This window comes from Lacerta agilis, chromosome 7, assembly GCF_009819535.1.
Source record: "Lacerta agilis isolate rLacAgi1 chromosome 7, rLacAgi1.pri, whole genome shotgun sequence".
NCBI classification, from domain to species: Eukaryota; Metazoa; Chordata; class Lepidosauria; order Squamata; family Lacertidae; genus Lacerta; species Lacerta agilis.
In genome coordinates, this window is record NC_046318.1 from 37,652,282 (window position 1) to 37,674,582 (window position 22,301).

General features: G+C 41.3%; 1 protein-coding gene across 6 annotated transcripts in view; it reads right to left on the reverse strand.

Moving 5' to 3' along the window:
• The window catches only part of LDLRAD4 (low density lipoprotein receptor class A domain containing 4), a 265,837-nt gene that overhangs the window by 3,290 nt on the left and 240,246 nt on the right, over window positions 1–22,301 (reverse strand). For 4 of the 6 annotated variants that reach the window (XM_033154839.1, XM_033154833.1, XM_033154834.1 and 1 more), the window contains one exon: window positions 9,355–9,509. In XM_033154839.1, coding sequence (XP_033010730.1) covers window positions 9,355–9,459 — 105 coding nt within the window. In that variant the 5' untranslated portion in view covers window positions 9,460–9,509. Of the gene's footprint in view, window positions 1–9,354; window positions 9,510–14,304; window positions 14,810–15,060; window positions 15,266–22,301 lie in introns of those variants that run through there. The other 2 variants (XM_033154838.1, XM_033154837.1) reach the window with 2 other exon arrangements.

Genomic DNA, 22,301 nt, shown 5'->3' on the forward strand with positions numbered 1-22,301 from the left:
TAGTTGACATGCAAAGGGGCTTTTTGATCCAGTTTCCGTGGAAACTCAACTGCATCAATGAAAATAAACTACGGTAAAGATTTTATAGCACTATATTTGTAGATTCTCTCTAATCTCTGCCCCTTTTTATGCCTGACTCCAATATTTCTGTGGATCATTCCTTCTGTTATAATATCCCATGTTTTATTTTTACTGATCAGCCCATCAAGAAATACAAACTGAGGAACAAACTTTAAGCCAACTAGAGAGAGAGAGAGAGAGGGCTAAGAACCCTAACTGGTCAGGAAGGAGAGACCACATAAAGGTCACTGCTACGCTACAAACTTCACTGTTTCTAGCTAAGGTCCCAATATAGACACTCCTAATGAAGATTTTACTTTCTCGGTATCCATGATCACTGCAGATGGTGACAGCAGTCATGAAATTAGAAGACGCCTGCTTCTTGGAAGAAAAGCAATGACAAACCTAGACAGCATCTTAAAAAGCAAAGACATCACCTTGCCGACAAAGGCCCATATAGTTAAAGCTATGGTTTTCCCAGTAGTAATGTACGGAAGTGAGAGCTGGACCATAAAGAAGGCTGATCGCCGAAGAATTGATGCTTTTGAATTATGGTGCTGGAGGAGACTCTTGAGAGTCCCATGGACTGCAAGAAGATCAAACCTATCCATTCTCAAAGAAATCAGCCCTGAGTGCTCACTAGAAGGACAGATCCTGAAGTTGAGGCTCCAGTACTTTGGCCAACTCATGAGAAGAGAAGACTCCCTGGAAAAGACCCTGATGTTGGGAAAGATGGAGGGCACAAGGAGAAGAGAACGACAGAGGATGAGATGGTTGGACAGTGTTCTCGAAGCTACCAACATGAGTCTGCTCTGGTCCATGGGGTCACGAAGAGTCGGACACGACTAAACAACAACAATGAAGTTAATTATCCCAAGGTGAAATGTACTCTGTGTAAATAAATCCATTATTGAAGTGAGGTAATGGGTTGTTATCATGAAAACAAGCTCATTTAAATCTGCTCAGAAATAGAATTTTGCCAGGACTGACTCTTTGTCCTCGATCTGGATCCAGCTCTTTGCACTCACCAGTGGGAGCAAAGTACAATGCTAATTGCAGCAAACAGGCTGTGGTCCATCTGTCGTTAAGAATGCTGTGGGTGGTTTTTTAAAACACGACTTTGATGCTAAAGATGACATGAATAGACCAAGTCTACACAGTTTAGGATTTCTCCTTAGTATTTTAACGGTCTTATGTGCATCCCTCACCCACTTCACCATGGACATCAACGTTTAAATAGGTACTTGCTTGGCCTCCATGCCAAGAAACCAATTACTCCCCTCCCCCCCAAAAAACCAAAGCCTGAGAGGAATCTTGCCCATCCACACTCCTGAGAAATGAAAGACACATACAGCAGGCATAGCTTTCCAATGCATTTCCCCAACATATAAGGCCCAGAAGAGCAGCTCAAGGACTCCTCTGCTTTCTTCATTTCTTGGCAGAGGAAAGCAGGCTCATGGCATTCCTAGCCTCCCATTCCTGGATGGGAAGACCCTATCAGCTGGGTGGCGAAGTAGGGTGCATTTTCCATGGAAATTTTTCAGTAAATTCAGTTCAATGCATTGATGCCAATTGCAAATACAATTGCAGCTTCAAAATTAGCTTTATTTACTATATAAATGTAGAATAAACATGCAAAATGTGATTATCCTCTAGGGTGGCAGAATATTTCACAATGCGAAAATCCAAACTACTCTAATTTCCATGGGTCCATTTCCCCCCAAAAAAACCCAACATCACAGCAGCTGGGAAGCTATTTCTGTGCACATTCTCTTTCCCCCAGAAAAAGAGTTGTGACATGCAACTGCAGTAGTATATTAAGAAAAAGAGCAGGTAACTTGAGCAAGTGGGAGGGAGACACCTTAGTTCATATTTGCAAAATTACCTTAAAATGGGTTCCATCATAATTTCTTCAGGTCTCTGTTGCATTTACAGTGCCTGCTGTGATTGTGGTTGCTGCTGCTACAGTTTCCTACCACTTCTCCCTACATCTCTTGTTCCCTTTTCCCCTTAGTCCTAGTCTCTGGCCAGAGATTTCTGCTTGAAGAACTGTACCCATAAAGCATCCTGTGCTCATGAAAGTAAGGAGAATTCAGAAGTAAGCCTAAAGGCTAAAACAACCAAGTGCCTTCCAAAACGTCAAAGAGAAGCAAGTGCTACTCACAAAAGAAGCGGTCCAGGTCTAAGATGCTCAAACCAGAAAACTGATGTCACGGAAAGGCCCCAAATTAGTTGCAAATACTGTAACTGTACTCTTTCAAGACACAACAATAATTCAAATCAACTGTCTCAAAACCTGTAATTCTTATATATATTGGACTCATACAGATGCAATGAACTACATAAACCATGGTTTACTGGCCCAGGAGCCTGCAAGCTCACATTCCCTTACTGGCTCCAGTGAAGCTATCTGAGTTTTTAAGGATAGAATCCTGCACTCATGTACCTAGGAATAAACCTCGTTGATTCAATGGGGCTTGCTTCCAATAAGATAGGTATGTGATTCATAGACTCAGAATCCTATAGTTGGAAGAGACTCTGAGGATCATCTAGTCCAGGGGTCGGCAATGTTTACCGGCCATAGGCTGGATCACTCCCATGGAGATTGTCCACGGGCCAAATTGGTGCAGTGCGACGCCGGAAATCGCATCTGCGCATGCCCAGATCCTGTAAATTGCACCTGCGCAAAAGTGATTTTCAGCATCTGGACATGCACAGATGTGATTTCCGGTATCTGTGCACGCGCAGACACCATTTCTGGCACCGCTCGGTGAGTCCCTGCACCACGCTGTGCCGATTTAGCGCAGTGCGTGGGGGAGTCACCGAGTGGGCGGCTCGGTTCGGGGGCGACTCGTGGGCCAGTAAAACGGTCTTCGTGGGCTGCATCAGGCTCATGGACCACATTTTGCAGACCCCTGATCTAGTCCAACTCCCTGCAATGCAGGAAAATCCAGCTGTCCCATCCAGGGATCAAACTGCAACCTTGGTGTTATCAGCACCATGCTCTAACCCACTAGCTATCCAGGCCGTGATTGCACTGTAATCCATAATTTGTCTGTTAGAATGTCAAGGGAAACTGGTTGAAGAAACAAGGAAATCTGTGGTGAAGCAGGGCACGTGAGGAGCAGGGGGTGGTGTACGAGTTCCCAGGCTCATAAAGCATCATTTGTTGGGCTGGGGTAGTTATGTCTCAACTAGGCCATTGGGAGTTTTCCAAACTGACAATTTTATGGGCAAAACATTTTGGGCATGGATACTGTTAGGGTGTGACCCAGGGGGCTTGAATCCAAGGTCTTTTGCAGCTGGCCCTGAATCTCCTGTCTCTTCTTAGCCTTTATTATATATATATATATATATATATATATATATATATATATACACACACACACACACACACACACACACACAACACTTTTTAAAAATTACATTGCTTTACAAGGCAAATTGTCCTCTGGAAGCTGACCTAAATTTGCATCTATAAATATAAATTAACATATGCAATTTGTATCAAGGGCCTGTGCACTGAGTCATGCTTTTGGGATTGGAAGCTACACAATTTTACAGAGCTTATGTCTGCTAGTTAAAGGATCTCATAAGAGGAACAGCAGCAGAAAGTCAAGGTGTACCGCTTAGACTGACTGTGCTTCCAAACACCACTTCCCTATTACATAATAAAAAAGGAAGAGATTTTTGTTCTTTTATCTCATGTTCTACCGACTGAGCTACTGGAAGGTGATTTATCAGAGGTGCTTTTTACACACTTGGATCCTGGTCTCCTTCTATTATTAACTTTTAACTGTATTTCAAAAAAAAGATTCCATGGGAGAGATGAAGAAGCACATTTTAAACCTCATTTCTGTAATGCACACACATATACCGATGGCAGGACAGAAGCTCAAAAGTGGCAAGTGTGAAATTAGTCTATCACCTTGCTCAAGAGGGAGATATTTACATAGCTTTATATTCTACTCATGTCATGCCTTTGGTGTCAGGAGTAAGGTCAAAGTAGATATTCAGCCACACACCCACACCCCCGGGCTCAAGATCAGGCAAAGCAAGCAGAAGCCATGAAGACTAAGATGCAAAAGTTGTCACTTCTCTCAAATGATAACGCAACACACGTGTTCCTCTGACTGAATAAAAAGTGTGATAATGGTGCATTGCTATAATTACATTAGAAATAGAATAAGCAGAAGGATACGTAATGACAATAACTTTCCCACTGCATTCGCAAGTAATGAGGTTTCTGTGTCATTTTTAATTTTTTCTCTAGGTGGCAGCAAGAGGCAAGATATGTCTGATCTCAGGACGATGCTGAACATGGTCCCTGCACACAAGGGTCTGCACTTTTTACCTGGTTATAGCCCAGCTGTCCATTGGGACAAAGAAAAGAGAACAGGGCAGACCAATATATTTCTTAATGACACCAAACACTTCCTCTTCAAAGCAGAGCATAAGCAATGCCATAGTGCATATCACACTAGAAAGAGACAGGCAAGTACTGTACATGCAGGATTCCATTAAAAGCCACACATGAAAAAATCAAAGAGAGAGAAAACAGCCTTTAAAAAAAAGCAAACCAACAAATAAAACAGCAACTAATGCAAGAAACACACAATTGATTTTTTTTTGGGGGGGGGGCAGGGGGTAGGGGGTGCCAACCAGTGTAAGAATGTCCTGAGTCCAAAATAAGCAGAAAAACAACTAAGTTAGGACCACTAAGTTTTACAACTTTTTGCATACTCAAATCTTCCTCACTTCTTTTTACTGAGCAGACACAGGACAAATATTTGCTATACAGCATAATCCAAGTAAGAAAGATGATCAGAAACGTCTATGAAATTGCCCAGGGTTACCATGACAAACCAGGCTTTCCAGACTATGCTACATCCATAAAGAAACACTTAGCCTGTATCATGGCAGACCTTAAATCCTGACAGAACTCCCACCCACCCACCCAAATGTATGTTGTGCCCAGCAACTTTAAGCAGGTACATTTAGATTTTTTTATTTCCATTTTATTGATTACTGTATGTATGCAACTGACCAATTAACAGTTGATTAGATACAATAATTCAGCTTCAGAAACAAATCCTTGAAAAGCTACTAAGCAATGAACATGGTCTTCCAGTTTTAAAAAGCTTTCCCTGTTAAGAAGAGATGCTGACTTACCACAAGCAACTAGGCTTGTGGCTGAAGTTGTAGCAGCAGTAGCCAAGAATAATACTTTTTCAACTCCCTTTGGTTTTAGAGGCCCACCTATGTCACTGGAGCTTCAGAAAACGCTCTTCCTGTCCTGCTCCCAGCCGTCAAGGAAACTTCCAAAGGGAATTGTTACTGCACAATTATTGTGAAGTTCTAGTTCTGTAAAAACCTAGGAAACATTTTTATGAAACCATTTTGGGGAAAGAATATATTTTGGCAATACACAAACAGCAAGACACCTTCTAGTTCTCTTAAATGACGCAATATATGTCACTATACAGTGGCTTATAGCAAGAGTATGCAGCGTGGAACAAAAGATGCATGTTACTTCTTGCCTGTTGGGCAATCCCATTATTTATTACCATTGTAAAATAGACCATTGATTACAAAGCTATCACAGATGTTTTACCTGAACTTCAATCTTGGCATCACTGAACTAAACCCTGGCAAGTTTCTCTGAACACACTATTTCATCATCATCATTATCTCCCCCCCCCCCCACTTCACTCTGGGGTCTCAGGGCAGGTTAAGAGTTAAAACACAATATTAAAAACAGTACAAAACAACATATAATCAAAGAAAAAGCTGGGCCCTCAAAAATATACATCACAAGTGTCAAAAGCTGAAAGCTGTATAATGAAGGTGCCAGGCAAATCTATGCAAGGAGGGAATTCTTTGGGGCCACCACAGAGCATGCCCTTTCCAGGGACCCCCTCCCCCCCACTGAGCTTGAGAGGGCATGGGAACTACCTCTCAGGTACTAAGATCAGCAGAGAGGGTTCTGATGCCTGATGGCCACAACAACAGAAACTTCTGCAAGCAGGAAGCCTTTGCACATGTGGCTGAATGTGCAAATACTTCCTTCCTAAAAAACATTCGGTCGTCCGGGAGCAAGGCACCTGAAGATACAAAGGACAGGATTCAAACAAAATGAATTTCTCTCTGGGTTAGTTATACCATTTCACCTATTTTGTTTTAGCAGTAGGCATTAGTTCACTGTATAGAGCGTAAGCTGGATGCAGAAGGTGCCAAATATCAGCTTGGGAAAAACTTCCGCCTAAGAGCTGCTGCCAACCAAAGTAGACAATGCTAAGCTAGATGGATGAATAGTCCGACTTCATAAGAGGCATGGTTTCCAGGTTCATATAGTGATTCTGTTCAAAACTGCTCAAGCGGCATGTTTCTCTCCGCCACCCCTAGACAGTGGGGCATCTTGAAATTGTACAAGAAAGAGCTGCAGTTATTAGAGGCAGAACTGGTGGAGCAATTCAAAGTCAGCGAGAGAGAAAAGGAGCAAATCTTTCATTTTTCTAAGGAATATTAAACGTAGAATCAGAAAGGGAATATTCAGAATTTGGAGGTAGGGGGAGGAGGGAAAGAAAAGGCTCCCTAGCCCTAACCATACAACTACACTAAAGCTTACCAGAAAGACTTTTGCTAAATTCACTCAACTCTGCCAAGAGAAAAATGACTGTTTTCTTTCATATATGTCATATTTTTAAATCTTGCTCCCCCTCACCCAAGACTCTGAGGCTTCTTCTGTTAAGGAAGCTGCAGCGGCTTTCAGGCATTATTAGTCAGCAAACATTCTAAATCCGGAATCAGGATATGCACACACATAATTACTTTCCCCACAATCAACTACCCAGTCATTATCGCCAATTATAAAGAAATAAGGCCTTCAAAATTCTTTAAATAAAATAAAAAGATTGACAATTTAATAGAATTTTAAAGGGTGTGTTTTTTTGCTGTTGTTTTTAAACACGATTTTACGATACATCTCTGTAACTGCTTTTTCTAATTCTGTCATCTTAATCAGACAACATAAAGGCCTAGTCACTGGAGGCTTCCGGTTCACGGTGGTTGTTCAATATCTAAGCAGAGAGGCAGATAATATCTAATTTGTTGGATACTTGATACCTCTCAGTCACTAAGGATGGCCACAGTTAAAACTTCCTTTTAGACTCTGAATACAACCAGTGAAAGAAATGCCAGACTGAGAGCCAAGATCACACCTGATTACTACAACCCAAATGTCTACCACAGAGAACAGCTGCACACTTCATGCAGCGATACATTTGCTACAGAAACACTGGTGCTTCCTGGAAACACATTAAGAGTGTAGGTTATTCTAGTCAGTATTCCTGTAGGTGTATTCTAGTCAGTTCTTTAGCCCTTATATGATCTTGTTGATTTAAGAAAAGTTGCATTTATTACAGTTGCATGCGTTTTTCGCATGACAGTAATGCCAGGGGTAGAAAACAACCACTCAAGAAGAAACTGCAGGTTTCTCCCCCCCCCCCAATACATACATACATACATATATACATACATACATACATACATACATACATACATAGTGTAGTGGCCATGGAATTTCCATTGCTGTTCTAAAGCCCAATTCACGCTGCCAGACTTGAGTCAACAACTTCTTTCATTCAGCTGGCAGAAGTTCCTTATTTGTGGAGAACAGGTCATACAACTCATTTGCCATGAGGCAAGGCTGCCAGTTTGGCATGCAGAGAGACAACCTCCAAAAAACCTGAGCATCCGTTAAAAAATAGCCTCAGTTCAGTAAGATTATGGGTAAGTGCTGCAAGATTGCTAAACATGACTAAGATTAAAAACAAAAAAAAAGGTCTTGGCAATATTAACATTGGGGTAGCACCAGTCATATCTTCCTCTGTGAATGGCGTTAACCATTTGAAGAGTCATGGGTAGCGCTGGATCAGAAAGACCCAGATCCAAATCCCCAGTTAGTCATGGAGCTCCCTAAGTGCCCGTAAATTATTTCTCACCCTACTCTACCATGTGAGGATATAAGGAAAATCCCAATGAATGACCCCCGACGGCAGTGAAGACGGATAAGCTACAAAAATGTACAAAAAGAAGGGCCTTCACACTTCCTGAATGAAACAAAGCCAAGCACAGCCTTTAGATACATATGCAGAAGCATTTTAAAACTCTGCCAACTTTTTTTTGAAGGAGTGTGCATGCACACGAAAGCTCATACCAAGAACAAACTCAGTTGGTCTCTAAGGTGCTACTGGAAAGAATTTTCTAACTTTTTTGTAGTAAATCAGCAAGCACAGAATTTATTAGAGATAGGATACAGAGGCCCTTTTACCAGCTTCCGATGATTTGGTGGCCTGGATAAGTCGGCCATGCCAGGGTGATTCATGCTCTAGTAACTCTTGGTTGGATTAATATAATGTGTTATATGTGGGACCACCCCAGTCAACCACCTGGAAGTTTCAGTTAGTGTAGAATTTGGCCATCAGAATTCTGATGGTTACAACCACGGCACTCATATCTTCTGAAAGTATTATAAAGACTAGCATATTCTCAAGAGTACAATTTAAGGTGCTGGTTCTTATACTTTGGGATCCAGATATCTGAGGAAGTACCTGTTCCCATTCCAGCTTGCCCATGTCTTAAGATCTTCTGTTGAGGTCCTTCTCCAAGTAACCTTCTTTAACAGAGGTATGTTATGTAGTTACAAAGCAGAGGACACTTTTTGTGGTGGTACCCCAACTGTGAAATGCCTTCTCAAAGGAAACATGTCTGATGCCAACATTTTTAATGCCAAATTAAAACTATTACATTCCTATTTGCCTAGGAATGCTAGATGGTCATAAATGTTATTCTTTAGACTTTTATCCTACCATCAATGTTTCTTCATATATGTTATATGTATTTGTTGTGTAAACGGTTCTCACACTTTTGTACATTGCCCTGGAATGTTGTGATGCAAGGCGGTTAAGAAATATCTGAACACAATTTCCGTTTTGTTTTTTTGTTTGTTTTTTGTCTTTTTCCTGGCAACCAATTGTTTGCCTGTAAACTCCAGGTGGCTCTGCCAAGTGAGGTGTGACTGGTGGCTACAAAGGAGAAAGACTTTTGTTGTTGGGGTCCTATATGTGAATGTTCTTCCTAGATGGGCTTGCCTGGTTTCTAATAGTTTAGCAATACTGGAGGCTGCCCAGAGAATGCCATTACTGAGCAGCATATTAATATGGCAAATAAATGAAAGGTCTGCCACAATACATATATTAAACCAATATGGGTAGCATGGAAGTTTCAACTCACCGGTTGTAAAGATTCTTCTTGCCTCCTGCTTTGGCTCTGCCGGCTGATGAATGACCGTGTTGACACTTTATAATGGTTCAACAAGCAGATGATCACCACTATCATAACAGTTATAACCACGATTATGATGATAATCTGAACAAACTCTAGTTCAGCTGTGGGGGAAGAAAGGAGAAAAAAGTGTCATTCTAGGGTAGATAAGAAATGTTAAAAAAAGAGGAAGGTGAAACTGCAAGCTGATACCCAAAATAATCTATTTGTTGATGCATGTATATTGCTCAATAAAGTTTTTACTACAGCAAAAAACTGATCCCAACACACTGTTTATTTCAGGGTTGAAATAGCTTTGTTTTTCCTCTTGTTTTTTCACTCTGGAAAACACATTTCAGAATAACAAAATCTGTAAACTGGAAAGGCTAAATACCGTAATTATGCCTTTTCCTTATCTGAGGTCCCTCTTCCCTCAATGTCTAAAAAAAGATTCTCTTCTGATTTTGATCAGTGACACAGTACAGCAAAAAAAAAAAATCAATATAAATAGTTTCCCCCCACCCCCGCCTTAAACATCATTTTAAAGCCTCAAAGTTAATTGATGAAGGAGAGCTCTAAATAAAAAAATCCAGCAACAAATCAAGTTGAGATGCTTTTTAAAAAACTTCTTGCATCATCTAGAAATACAAATCTTCTTCCACTTTCAGTATGTCATATTGGGAAGTACACAGTGAACCGATTTCAAGGTAAGCTAATATCCTGGGTGAAAACATCCTTCAAGAAAAAGAAGTGTTTAAGTAACAACATCCTTCCTATTATTGCAATCAATTCAAGTGACTCGTCATCCAGGGGAATAGGAAGAAACCTGCACAAAATTGATAAATGATGCACTACTGTGCTGTCCTGCCACCCTGCTACATAAAGCTTTCTATAGAAGTTTCACATATAGACCAAAGACAGGTACAAGAAGGCATTCACAGTAGGGATCCCCATCCAGCTGGAGGTCTGACATGTGTCTACAGTCTATTTTCATTAAGCTTGCAGAGAAAGAATGATAAAATCTTACAGTGGTGCAAAGTCCACCCACTTTTGGCTCTGGCCCTAAATTAGTTTGTCCCGGCCAACAACCCTTTGTAGAAAAATGGTTTTCCATTCCTACATACAGGTGGTGACCATTTTGTGCAGGGGTTCCATCCTGGCCCTCACGCATGTCGTTGGAGCAAGCAAAAGCCTGTTCCGCCTTCTTTCGGGACCAAAAGGCCCCAAGCATCGGCAGTCATGCGTCAATTGGATGTGCACAAAATGGTCCCCATCTGTACATAATACACTGATTTCTCCAACCTTAATGATGAGCAACATAATAACTTAAAGGTCCTTTAAGAATTCAGAAATTACAAGCACAGGAAGCTCCAGAATTATAAGGAATGTTGTGCCACTGTCCACTTACCAGAATACTGAAATAAGTAATCATTTATCTGTATCTAGTCTCCCATTAATATTACCACTACCACCACCACAATAAGAGTTCAATAAATGAAAAATGTAAGGGGGAGGTTAAATAAGCAGGATTCCTTTGAAGAAGAAAACCCTGAATATGTAAAGCTTTCATTAAAGAAAAAAGGAACAAGGACTGACTTTCCTTGGCTCATACAGGATTGTGTGTGTGTGTGTGTGTGTGTGCGTGCGCACACGCACGCACGCGCACAGTGAAACCATGGTGATGAGAGATTAACCTAGAAAGTCACTGTAGTTTTACAAAGTCGCAATGCCCATAAAATGTCTTAAAGATTAAAGAAAACGCCCCAGGGTATTACAAATGTTTTCCTTTTGGAAGACATGATAATTGCTTTACACGCCTCAGATTCAATTAATGCATCAATTAAAATTATGGCACTTTGGGACAAACTTGTCACATCATTAATCTTGAAGGTTCACACCTTTAGCCATTCAAATTAACAGGAAAAACACATCAATGACAGAATAATGTACTTGTTTGTACGTGCAAGAATGAAAAGGTTTTCCTTCCATTCAGTTTCCTATTTACAGCAAATACAAATCAAATATGCATGGCAAACTACAATGCTGGACTAAAACCTGGGAGACCGGGGTTTGAATCCCTACTCAGCCATGAAGCTCATTGGTGCCCTTGGGCCAATCACAGTTCCTCAGCCTAACCTACCTCACAGGGTTGTTGGGAGGATAAAATGAGGAGGGGGGAACCATATACACCACTTGAGCTCCTTGCAGGAATGGTGGGGTATTAATGAAATAATAATATTTACAATTCACATCTTGAACAGGCCATACATATATAAGATTGAGTCATATTTCAGCTAAAGCATGCCTTTGGTTATTTTCATTGGCTATACAGTCATACCTCTAGTTGTGTTAGGTTCATGTTGTGAATTTTCGGGTTGCGAACGGGGCAAACCCAGAAGTGCATACTTCCGGGAGTGCTCTACGCGCTTTACACATGTGCAGAAGCACTTTGTTGCATCACACACAGGCACAGAAGCAGTTCTCTACTTACAGTTTGCACCCCGGAACAGATCGCATCCATAAGCAGAGGTACCACTGTACTGGCACAGCAATGGCAAAACAAAGCCAGAAATGTATTTTAAAAGTATGTATTAGCTAACATTTTAATGAACCAGAATCTCTCACACATATGGAATTATATAATCCACAAGCATAATGGCCGACACTTGGGCATCTTTAGCATGGCGGAAATTCAAAGAAAAGCCAAGATTATAATTCAGCCATTTCTAAAGCTAAGTGCACAAAAAGATGAATAAGAATACATCACAATTCCTGTTCTTAAAGCTTTGGCTAGGCAGAAGGTGGAAAATAAACAGTATAGAGTTGTTGTTTTTCTCCCTCCAAAGTATCCCTTTTCCAATCATTGGGAGAGGGTTTTAAGATTAACAATCAAGATTTTGAAATAATCAAGATGTCTCACCTCCACAAGAATAAAGAATGTAGAAAGTGGATTGGTGGTAGAATCTAACAACACCTGCCATACAAGGAAATGTGTTCCAAGACCGTGCACAAAATCTTACCATTTTTCTGCATGTCATGAGAATTATTCACAGTCTAAGGGAGGATTAAAAGGACCTCACTATGCAACTGAAGAAAACAGAAAATTTCCTTCTCCTTTTCTGCTTCCTTAGTTGCTCCCTCGTTATGGCTATCAATAAGGCAAAGTACAAATATTTTTAATTCAACCAGTGATAGTTTCCCACTGCTGCTACCTCAAACTTCACATGCATCAGTCAATATGTTAGTTTATACTCAGGTCACTGCTGCAGCTGTTATTGACAACAGGGTACAAAAGAAACCCTTGATTTCTGTGCCCTGTGTCTTCTCCCACCATGCTTCGCCAACCTACTAAGAGGGCACAAGTTTTAGGCTTAAAAAGCAGTAGCCTAACTATTTCTCAAACCACATGACCCCAGCAGGCCGATTACTTGAGAGGCCAATAACCCAAGTACTTAATTGGCCCAAAGATATTTTATTACTGTGTCAATTGAGCAGCAGTTGTGAAAGAGCAATGTACAAAATAAGTAATGTTGATTTAGGCTTTCCTAGAATGCGGTGATGGCTGGAATGACGTTATTTCTGCATCTGCCAAAAGCATAGACTTCTAAATTTAATCAAGGGCCCTGAACATTTTTACAGAAGGCCAGTTCCTCTTTTCCTATGAATGGTTATTTTGTGAACTAAAGAGTTTGAAAATATGCAAGCAAAATCTGATAAACAAGAACATTTTAAGAGGCAAAAATGAGATAAATAAAAGTATGTTAAATATGTGCATGTGCAGAAAAGGAGAGCAAGACGGACAGAAAAATGCAAGTCTGCTCAGAAGTGCGTCCTACTGTGTTAAGTGGGATTTGCTCCCAAGTAAGCATGTATAGCATTGCAGCTCAAGTGAGCCATAATCAGACCCTTTTGATCAACAGGATGTGGGTTAATTTCCAAAGTCACATCTTTAATTGCAGCATAGTTTCACAACTTTAACAGCAGTGTAGCTTCAAACTCTGGGCTCTCTCCCCACATCCATATCACATCAGATCAGTTGTCTCTGCATTCCAAAACCCAGCACTGGAGATTATTTCCACAAGGTGAAGGAAAACAATTTTTATACAAAGGCTTCATCTTGGCTCACACACTCATTTGCATACATAATTATATCCCCCCCCCCCGACTGTGAATTTTTAACTCTTAATGAAAGCAACACATTTTAAGAGTCTTCAATTTATATAATGGCAAGTGCTGCTGCAAGAGAATAGATCAACAGTACTAGTGAAGACACATTTATTGCTATTTACACAGGATTATAAAAGTATGCCTGGTAGTATTTATCCTATAAAACCAGCATGAAAAGGCAAAATCAAAAGCACAAGCCTCCAACCTTTGTACATATAATAGTCAAACATGTGAAATACATCTAACTATCATTATAAAGTGGAAACCAAAATAAAGAAGCATAGCCCCCCACTCTTCAGTATCTAATGCTGACTTGTGTCACAGTCTTATACACTCAGTCTACCTCAACGCCCCAGTTCTATACAGATATGATCTTCACCTGCAAGTACCAGTATATATTTTAAACAAAAACATTTCAATTGCCCTGACCATGAGTGTCATCTATACATACATACTTGAACTAAATGGAACTTCTATCTGAGCTAGACATGAACTGGATTGGCTGTAAATTAACCAGGCGGGGGGGTGGCTTTCTATGCTAGGTTCTTGAGTATGGATAGTCTTAAAATCTCTCAGAGAGGGATAGTAACAACAGCAAAAATACTAGACCCATTACACAGTGTATGCTACAGAAAGTAAAACAGAAAGCGGACAGGAAGGAAGGTGATTAAGGCTTTAAGGCGAAGAGAAAGAAAAATAACTTGGAGACAAAATTAAACTAAGGGCTTGGGGGGGGGGGTGAGTCTAGAATACCTCCTTCCAAAACCAGGTCTTTCAACTGAGCATCCTTCAATGTTGTACTGTTAAGCTGGTCAGTGGACATAATCGTGTCCTCCTCCGCTGGGAAAGGAGCGCGTAGGGCATCGCCTTGGGCTCCCTGCAGCAGCCAGGCAGCGTCGTCGCGAGTCTCCCAGTCGGGTGGGGGGGGGGGGTTGGACTGGCAGCGTCTCTCCCTCGGCAGGCAGGCAGGCAAAAGCGGCCGGCGCTCCTAGACACAACTCCGTCGGGGCGGCTCAAACCGCAAGCGGAGGCGCGCGCCGCCCGACAAGGGCCCGCAGAAGAGCGCACGAGCGCCGCGAAGCGGGGGACTCTTCTCCGAGGCCTCTCATGCTTCCCGGCCCGAGGCGAAACCCCTGGAGAGGCTCCTCCTGGCCTCGCTCCACGCCACCGGCTGGGGCACAGAAGCACCCGCAGGAAAAAACACGGAAGGGGGCGACCCTGCGTAAAGGCGCATGGCGCAGCGCGCTCGGGGATTTCTAAAGCTGTTTGCTTATTTTATTTTATTTTTTTTTAAAAAAAAGTTTAACAAGCAAGGAAAATCATAGAAAAAGAAAACGTCGATCTATTAATCCTGATCGGATGTCCTAATTCCATATATATATGGAGCTCTATATTATACATGAAAAAAATAATAATATTGCCTAATTAAAAAGCTTGAGGAGGAAGGAGGAAGAAAGGGAGAATGAGGGCGAAGGGTGGGGAGAAAGCCAAGGAAGATGCCGCTCTTACCAACTTCCCGCACCCAACTGCTCCGCCGCCGCGGCTGCTGCGCTCTTTAAACCAAGCCCCATGGACACTGTGGAGGCTTCTAATTCTTCCGCATTTCTGCTCCAGCGCGACGTGCGTCACTCCGTGCCCAAAACGCGGCCCTCGCCGCCGCGGCCGCCGCTTGACTCAGGAGGCTCCGCTGGGCTCCCTCCCCCGCCCAGCCCAGGCTCCGGCTACTATTGGAAACTGCGCGCACGTGCTCTCTCCAGCTGAGCTCTGCTCTCCGTGGCGGCGGCGGCGGCGGCGGCGGCACCACACACACACACACACACACACACACACAGAGAGAGACAGAGACAGAGACGGCACTGCCAGTGCCGTCCCGTGTGTCACAAGAGCCTCCTTGTCTCGGTTTCCCCTCCGCCCGCCAGCCACACTGTACATTGAGTACATGAAGGTTACAGTATGCCGCCCTCCCGCCTCCCCACCCTGATCCATAGGAAACGCCGGTATGGAGATGAGCAGGGCCTGGAGGCTAATCTTTCCTCGGTGTGGTACTCGCACTGCCAACTCTTGACGCAGGCATCTGCCTCCAAGGCTCTGTCAAGTGAAATACTTAGTGGGGCGGGAGGGGGGGGGAGCGTGCCTGTGTGTTATCAACGGGATTAGGATTAATGGGTCTACACCGCCGTAAAAATGTTCCAGCTGATTTTCCTCTAGAAAAGGAGGTGTTTGCATGGATGTGGGTGTTTTAACACATGGTGCTCAGTTTGTAAATTCTGGTCACAATTAAGCTATTTCCACATGCAGCTAAGATTCTTCTCCTTTCCTTTTCCCACATCTCTAATCCAAATGAAAAACCAACACTAACAAAATGTATGCTGACCTTTTTTTTTTTTAAAAAAAAATAGCTTTCTTCCACTTCCTGTTTTGAAATATGATTTTTAATAAAAGAAAATGGGTTTGAACCATGATAGCCCTGGATTCAAATCCCTGCTCAAACCCAGCAGCTACACAGGAGTTGTATGATTTATTTATTTTTATAAAGAAGCCAGTGATGTCTACATGGTCTTGAGCTCCAAGCATAAAGGACAGGATGCAAAGTGATGAGCAAACATTGACAAATGGAAAATAACAAGACAAAATGGAAAATAACAAGACAACCCCTGTGTATAGTCACCTCCAGACTTTAACTATTTTGCAGGACTATAGTTGCATACTGTATCAGAATACTTGCATATCAGAAATGTAGATGCAATTAAATTGGGGATTAAAGTGCCCTGGCAAAAAAAATAAATCATTTTTTAAAAAAAAGTACTTTATGCAGTTAAAAAAGTGACAAGGAAATACACTAAAAGCTGTGGGATAATGATAGATGGTATATAATCTGCTCACAAACAAATTGGCATAAATGTTCATTGTCATTTAATCTCTCTGCAAATAAATCAGAACAAATGCTCAATAAATAGTGAACACCATATAATATTGGCATAAACTTTGTGCAAGCACATTAGGATGAATGTTCAATGAACAGATAATCTAGAGGTGCCTAACATCTACTCAGAAGAAAGACCCATTAGGTTCAGTGAAACTTACTCTCAAGTAAACTGCACTGCTTGCAGCCTGAAAGGCATTCTTAGGGCCTTACTAAACCTCAAACTGATAGAGCTACGATTTGTTTGTTACCTTTTTACTAGCACTAGCCAAAGCCAGACGATATTCGGAAATACTGTATGCCAAAATGTCACATTAAGAAGAAACATTTAGGGAACTGGTGGTAGTGGCTTTTTAGAAATGCCCTTACTTAAGATGACAAGTTTAAGCTCCGGGTTACTGGTACATGAGTACTTCTACGGTGGAAGCCAAAGCCCTTCGTGTTTTTTAGACAGTACATTGCTGAAAGAGAGGAAATGCATCACCCAATGGGGGGAAATATTTACATGAAATTTACACATGCTAGCCTAATTTCTGCATATACAGGCAATGCCTGATTTACATGCATCCAACTGACAAGCAACCCTGCACATGTGCATCAAGGTAATATGGCAGAAAAGGGGGCGAAGGGGCTTATGCACACTCTGCTGTCACACACAATGACCCAGAACGCAACCCCCGCACAAGTTGGGGGTTGTGTGTAAATGTAAATGCAAATTTAGAAACAATTAGTATTAACTTAAATAGATGTATAGTGGAAAAACCTGTGCCAGGTTCAGTCTGCTGGCCAGGTGCTAATTGATGATGGGCAACTTCAAGGCCCATCTTCTTCTTAGTATTATTCATCTTTGCATCAGACTGGTACCAGACCGCCCTTCAAAGAGAGGGCTCTCCTCTATAAAACAGGCCGTCCTAGGCAAGTATTTTATGTACAGTACTGAATTTATTCATATCCCTCCCTCCCTGCTAAAGGAGTCTAGTTGCATTCTTGCTCTGAGTCAGGAAAACAAAACATCTACTTCAAAAAGCAGAAGACAGTTAGTGATCCCTAGACAGATCACGCAAGTAGCACCCAAAGTGTCTGCCTCAAAAGAGACAGAAAAAATCCATGCGCAGGCAGGCGTGGGAATATCCAAAATGAAAATACTGAAGCAGCTACCAGGTACTGTAAAACTTGAGTGACAGGAAAAAAACTGGATATAGGAAACAACATATCAAAAACAAATCCTCTATCATATGTATTAACACTGAGCTCCTTACACAATGCTGGATGCTGACAGAAAGTTATGACTTCCAGGCAGGACAGGAGAGTACCAAGAACACTTCACCATGCATGGTTTTCTAAATATTATCTTTGGTTAGCATACTGTGCTGTTTTGAAAGGACCTACATAGCATTATGGCATTTTATTTCCCAGTCAGTAGTACGAGGCGGACAGGGCATATTCATTGGCAAAGTTTGTTCCAAGTACAAAGACTTTGGTGAACCTGCAAGAGATAACTCACAAAGTAGAGGGTACAATGTTTCCTATGAAGACTAGGTTTCTAGGCTTCTACGTTTCTTTCTGCCATGAAAAGGAAAATGTTGTCAGTTGAATGGCAACTTCATAAGTCATATACAAGAGCTAGAGAAAAATAAACAAAATCTGAACTCTGTAATATCAGTCAATGTGCACTGTGGGTGACACGGCCTGCTTTTTTGTTGTAAGACTGGTACTACAGGTAACATGGTAGGCCTTTGGCAGTTTTGTGTTAAGGCAGGGAATGTGTTTTTTTTAATGGAAATTGGGTCAGACAAGTACACACCTGCAAGAATGCAAGATGAATTAATAAAGTTGTGTGACCAAATTTTGAGGGAAGACACAGTTGTGAAGGCTAATACTTCCACGACATTTTTAATTTTAGTACATGAAAGAACAGATATTTCTGGAACAGAACAACTGTCTCTAGGTGTTGTGAAAGAAAGTGATGGGAATGCATCTGGGGGTTTATTTCAATATAAGACCAAACTGCAGTAGGCACAACCAACACAGTTTTATCTGCTGATTTTGGAATAGATCTCAGTAAGTTAGTTGGACAAGGATACGATAGTCATTCAACCATGGCAGGAAAATAAGATGGGGTTCTAGCACAAAACTATCCTCAGGCAGCCTTTGTCCACTGCTCATCCCATAGATATCATCTTACTGTAAATGAACTGAACAGTGTAAGTGATGTGTGCAATGCTGTTGGCATAATTAAAACCATTATGAAAATTTTCCATGGGAGCCTCCACAGATGACATCTACCAGCTATGTGAAACATGGAGTCAGAAATCAAGAGTACGGTATCTCTTCACATGCAGATAATTATCCAAATATCACAACTCAAGCAATTAGCAGGATCAAGCAACACCAAGAAAAAAACAAATTTCATGCCAGTATATATGTATTTATCTAATTTATATACCTGCCCTCCATCCGAAGATAACAGGGTGGTTCATGATATAAACTTTTACATCAACTTTTACTGTTTGTCTTGTGATCGTAAGCAAAGATTGTTCAGTGCCAGAACCAGCCACCCAAGCACTGGAATCTGTAAAGTTAGGTGCAATTGAAATGAAAGCACATATACAAGAGTTGCTGCTGGGAATAATTTAACAGCACAGGGAAGCTAGTGGGAGACCATTGGCATAATAGAGGACAAGAAACTGGCAGATGAAGTGGCTGTAGAATTCAAAGCACCTAAACAAGACAAGCCAGTCCCCCAACCAATCCACAGAAGAGTTATACCAGTGGTTCATCTACATTCCCAACCTGGATTCATTTATTACCTCACCAAGTGTTTGTTTTAGTCATGAAAACTAACCTGCTTACAGTTTACTGAAACTACATCTATCTCAGAAGTACCACACTGAAGGAACTGTACAAATTTGAAAACTTTGAAAACTTTATGGATGAATCTGTCACTTGGTATGACTTGTAGGGAGAAGGAAATACACCCATCATCTTGTGACTTATGCAATATGAGCCTTACTGAACCACTGGACCACACCCAACTGTGCTCTGCTATTAAAATGGCCATCCTTACAGCACTTTACCTACCAGTTACAACATGCACAGCTGAACGATTCTTTAGCACTTGGGGCAGAGTGCTGACACAGCTACATTCCACAATGAGTGAAGATCAACTGTCTGGCTTGTTGGGTGTCCATAAAAGAAAAGTTGAAGAATTATCCCAAGGAGAAATTTATATTGACCGTTTTGGTGAAGACCCTCCAATACTCCAGTTTTGTTTAAAGAGTGATCCACTTTGCATTATATTTTCCTTTATATTATGGATACACAAACATTAGGAAAAAAGCTTGACTTTTTCAGACCTTATGTCTGGCATTCACAACACCCAACGCAGATTATGTGCAAATAGTGTGTAATTCAGTATTATGATTTTTAAAATTTGGTATTACGGTACTGTTCAGTTGACAAATTAAAGCTGTATGCCTTTCTATTGCCTTACTTTATTACAGGCATAGGCACTCGGTCCTCCAGATGTTTTGGGACTACAGCTCCCACCATCCCTAGCTAACAGGACCAGTGGTCAGGGATGATGGGAATTGAAGTCTCAAAACATCTGGAGGGCCGAGTTTGCCTATGCCTGCGCTATTATTACTAAATGTATAAAGTTTGTGGTTCTGAAATGTATAATCCCATACAATACAGTAAACCACCATTGTTTCCTGTTACTTCTGTTCAGCACCGTGTAATGATTTGTGGGATTTATCACAAGTCAACAATGTGTAGTCACAAATTATTGCCCTTGGGGGGGGGAAATTCTGAGGGTACCCTTGGGAGGGAAAGTGTAGTGGGACTGGCTTGGATGGGTGGGAAGGACTTGTATCACCACCACCCCATTCTTGGAAGACATGAAGTCCATCACCACAGCATGGAATTGGACAGCACTAGACTTGTGATGAGCAGGGTGAGAGCATAGATCCTATAGGATAAAATAAATTAGGAGAATTTATTTGGCGATACAAGTAATGATACCATTTACACTACAGTATTCTATACCAGACAACACTGGAACAAAGTTTCAGTCTGGTATAGGATACTTGGTTAATTCTTGCTACAACAGACAAATACAGCAACTCCTATGGAATCCTGATAATTCTTGAATCCATTCTGGCCGTTATAGCAGAAATTCTGATAGTGTTTGGTTTTAACAATCCATTCCATTTTAGACTTCATTTTCCATGTAGCGGCAGTTTTACTGCTATGCATCTATTGCTCCTTTCTACCCCATCCCTCATTAACAAGTAATGAAACCCAGGGTGGCTTCATATAAAATAGCACTTTGAAACACTTACTAAAACATTAAAACAGCAGAAACATACATAACTGCTCCTTTTCCCTATCATGGGATGAATACAGATCCTTCCCTCATTCAAAAGCCTGACAGAAGGGGGTTTACTACAACATCTGTCTCAAGAGTTTTCATTGAGGACTTAGCATAAAAAGTTATGGATTGTTTGCTTATGAATGTGGAGATGGGTGTGCTTTACATGCCTGAAGGCCTAAGCTTATGTTTAATATACTGCTGTCTCAGGAGCCCAACAGCTGAAGACAAAGGTAAAAGGTAATGGACCCCTGGACAGTTAAGTCCAGTCGAATTCGACTATGAGATGCAGCGCTCATCTCCGCTTTCAGGCCGAGAGAGCCAGCATTTGTCTGCAAACAGCTTTCCAAGTCATGCAGCCAACATGTCTAAACCACTTGTGGCGCAACGAGACACCGTGACGAAAGCCAGAGTGCATAGAAACGCCATTTACCTGTTGATGGTACACCTGTTGATGGAAGACCTGTTGATGGTATATGGGCAAGGTGGACAAAGAAAGAGGGGAAACATTTTCTCATTTGCTGAAAATAAGAAGAAGAAAAGTGTGTGGCACCTCCACCTTTTTTAACATTTCAAATTGTATTTTATTTTGGTTTTAATGTGATTAGGTGTGAGCAAGTAAACAGATGGCACCAGCTTGGAGATTAGAAACAGAAGCCAGAAGAAATAAGTTTGGAGGAAGGATTTAAAACAAAAGTAGAGTGTTTAGGCTTCTATATTAAATCACTCTTAAAGCTTGCTTCATTTGACATTATTAGTAAGTACTTTGAAAACTAACCTGAATTTAAAAAATAATAATCTTCCAAAGCCTTGACTAAATCTCTTCTAAAATCTTGTTTCATAGATAAACACAGCTGTGCTTCATCCACAGTCCATGTGGTCCACCCACAGGCCATATCCATCCATTTAAAATGCCTCATTTTTGTGGCTGATTTTGTTTTGTGCTATGCAGGAATGAATTATCCTGAGACACAGAGCACTACCACTTGAAAAGCAAGCAAAGATTCAGGGTTGAATCTAACCAAACCTGCCTGGTAAGCCAGCAGTTCCTAAATAGTCATTTTGAGGTACCAGGCTGCTGACAATGTTATCATCTTGGCACAGTCAACGTATTACATGCATCAGAAAACTAGTGTGGTTCAGTGCATATTGCTGAATTTGGACTTGAAAAATCAGGTTCAAATCTCACTTCAGCCACTGAGTGGCTTCAGTATTACTTTCTTGGCCATTTGCATTATAAACATGGAAATAAAATTGTAACTTGCAAACTCTAAGGGTAAATTTAATCTGCAAAGGAGTTGAGATATTAAAAGTTCTAGCTGTGTAAATTAGAATAGTAAGCAGACACTACGCCTCCATTTTCATACTTCTTCACAACTATGAGAGTTAGTAACCTTAAGGTAAAAATAACAACTTGTAATTCCTCATATTACATATGCATTCTTTGCCAGAGTC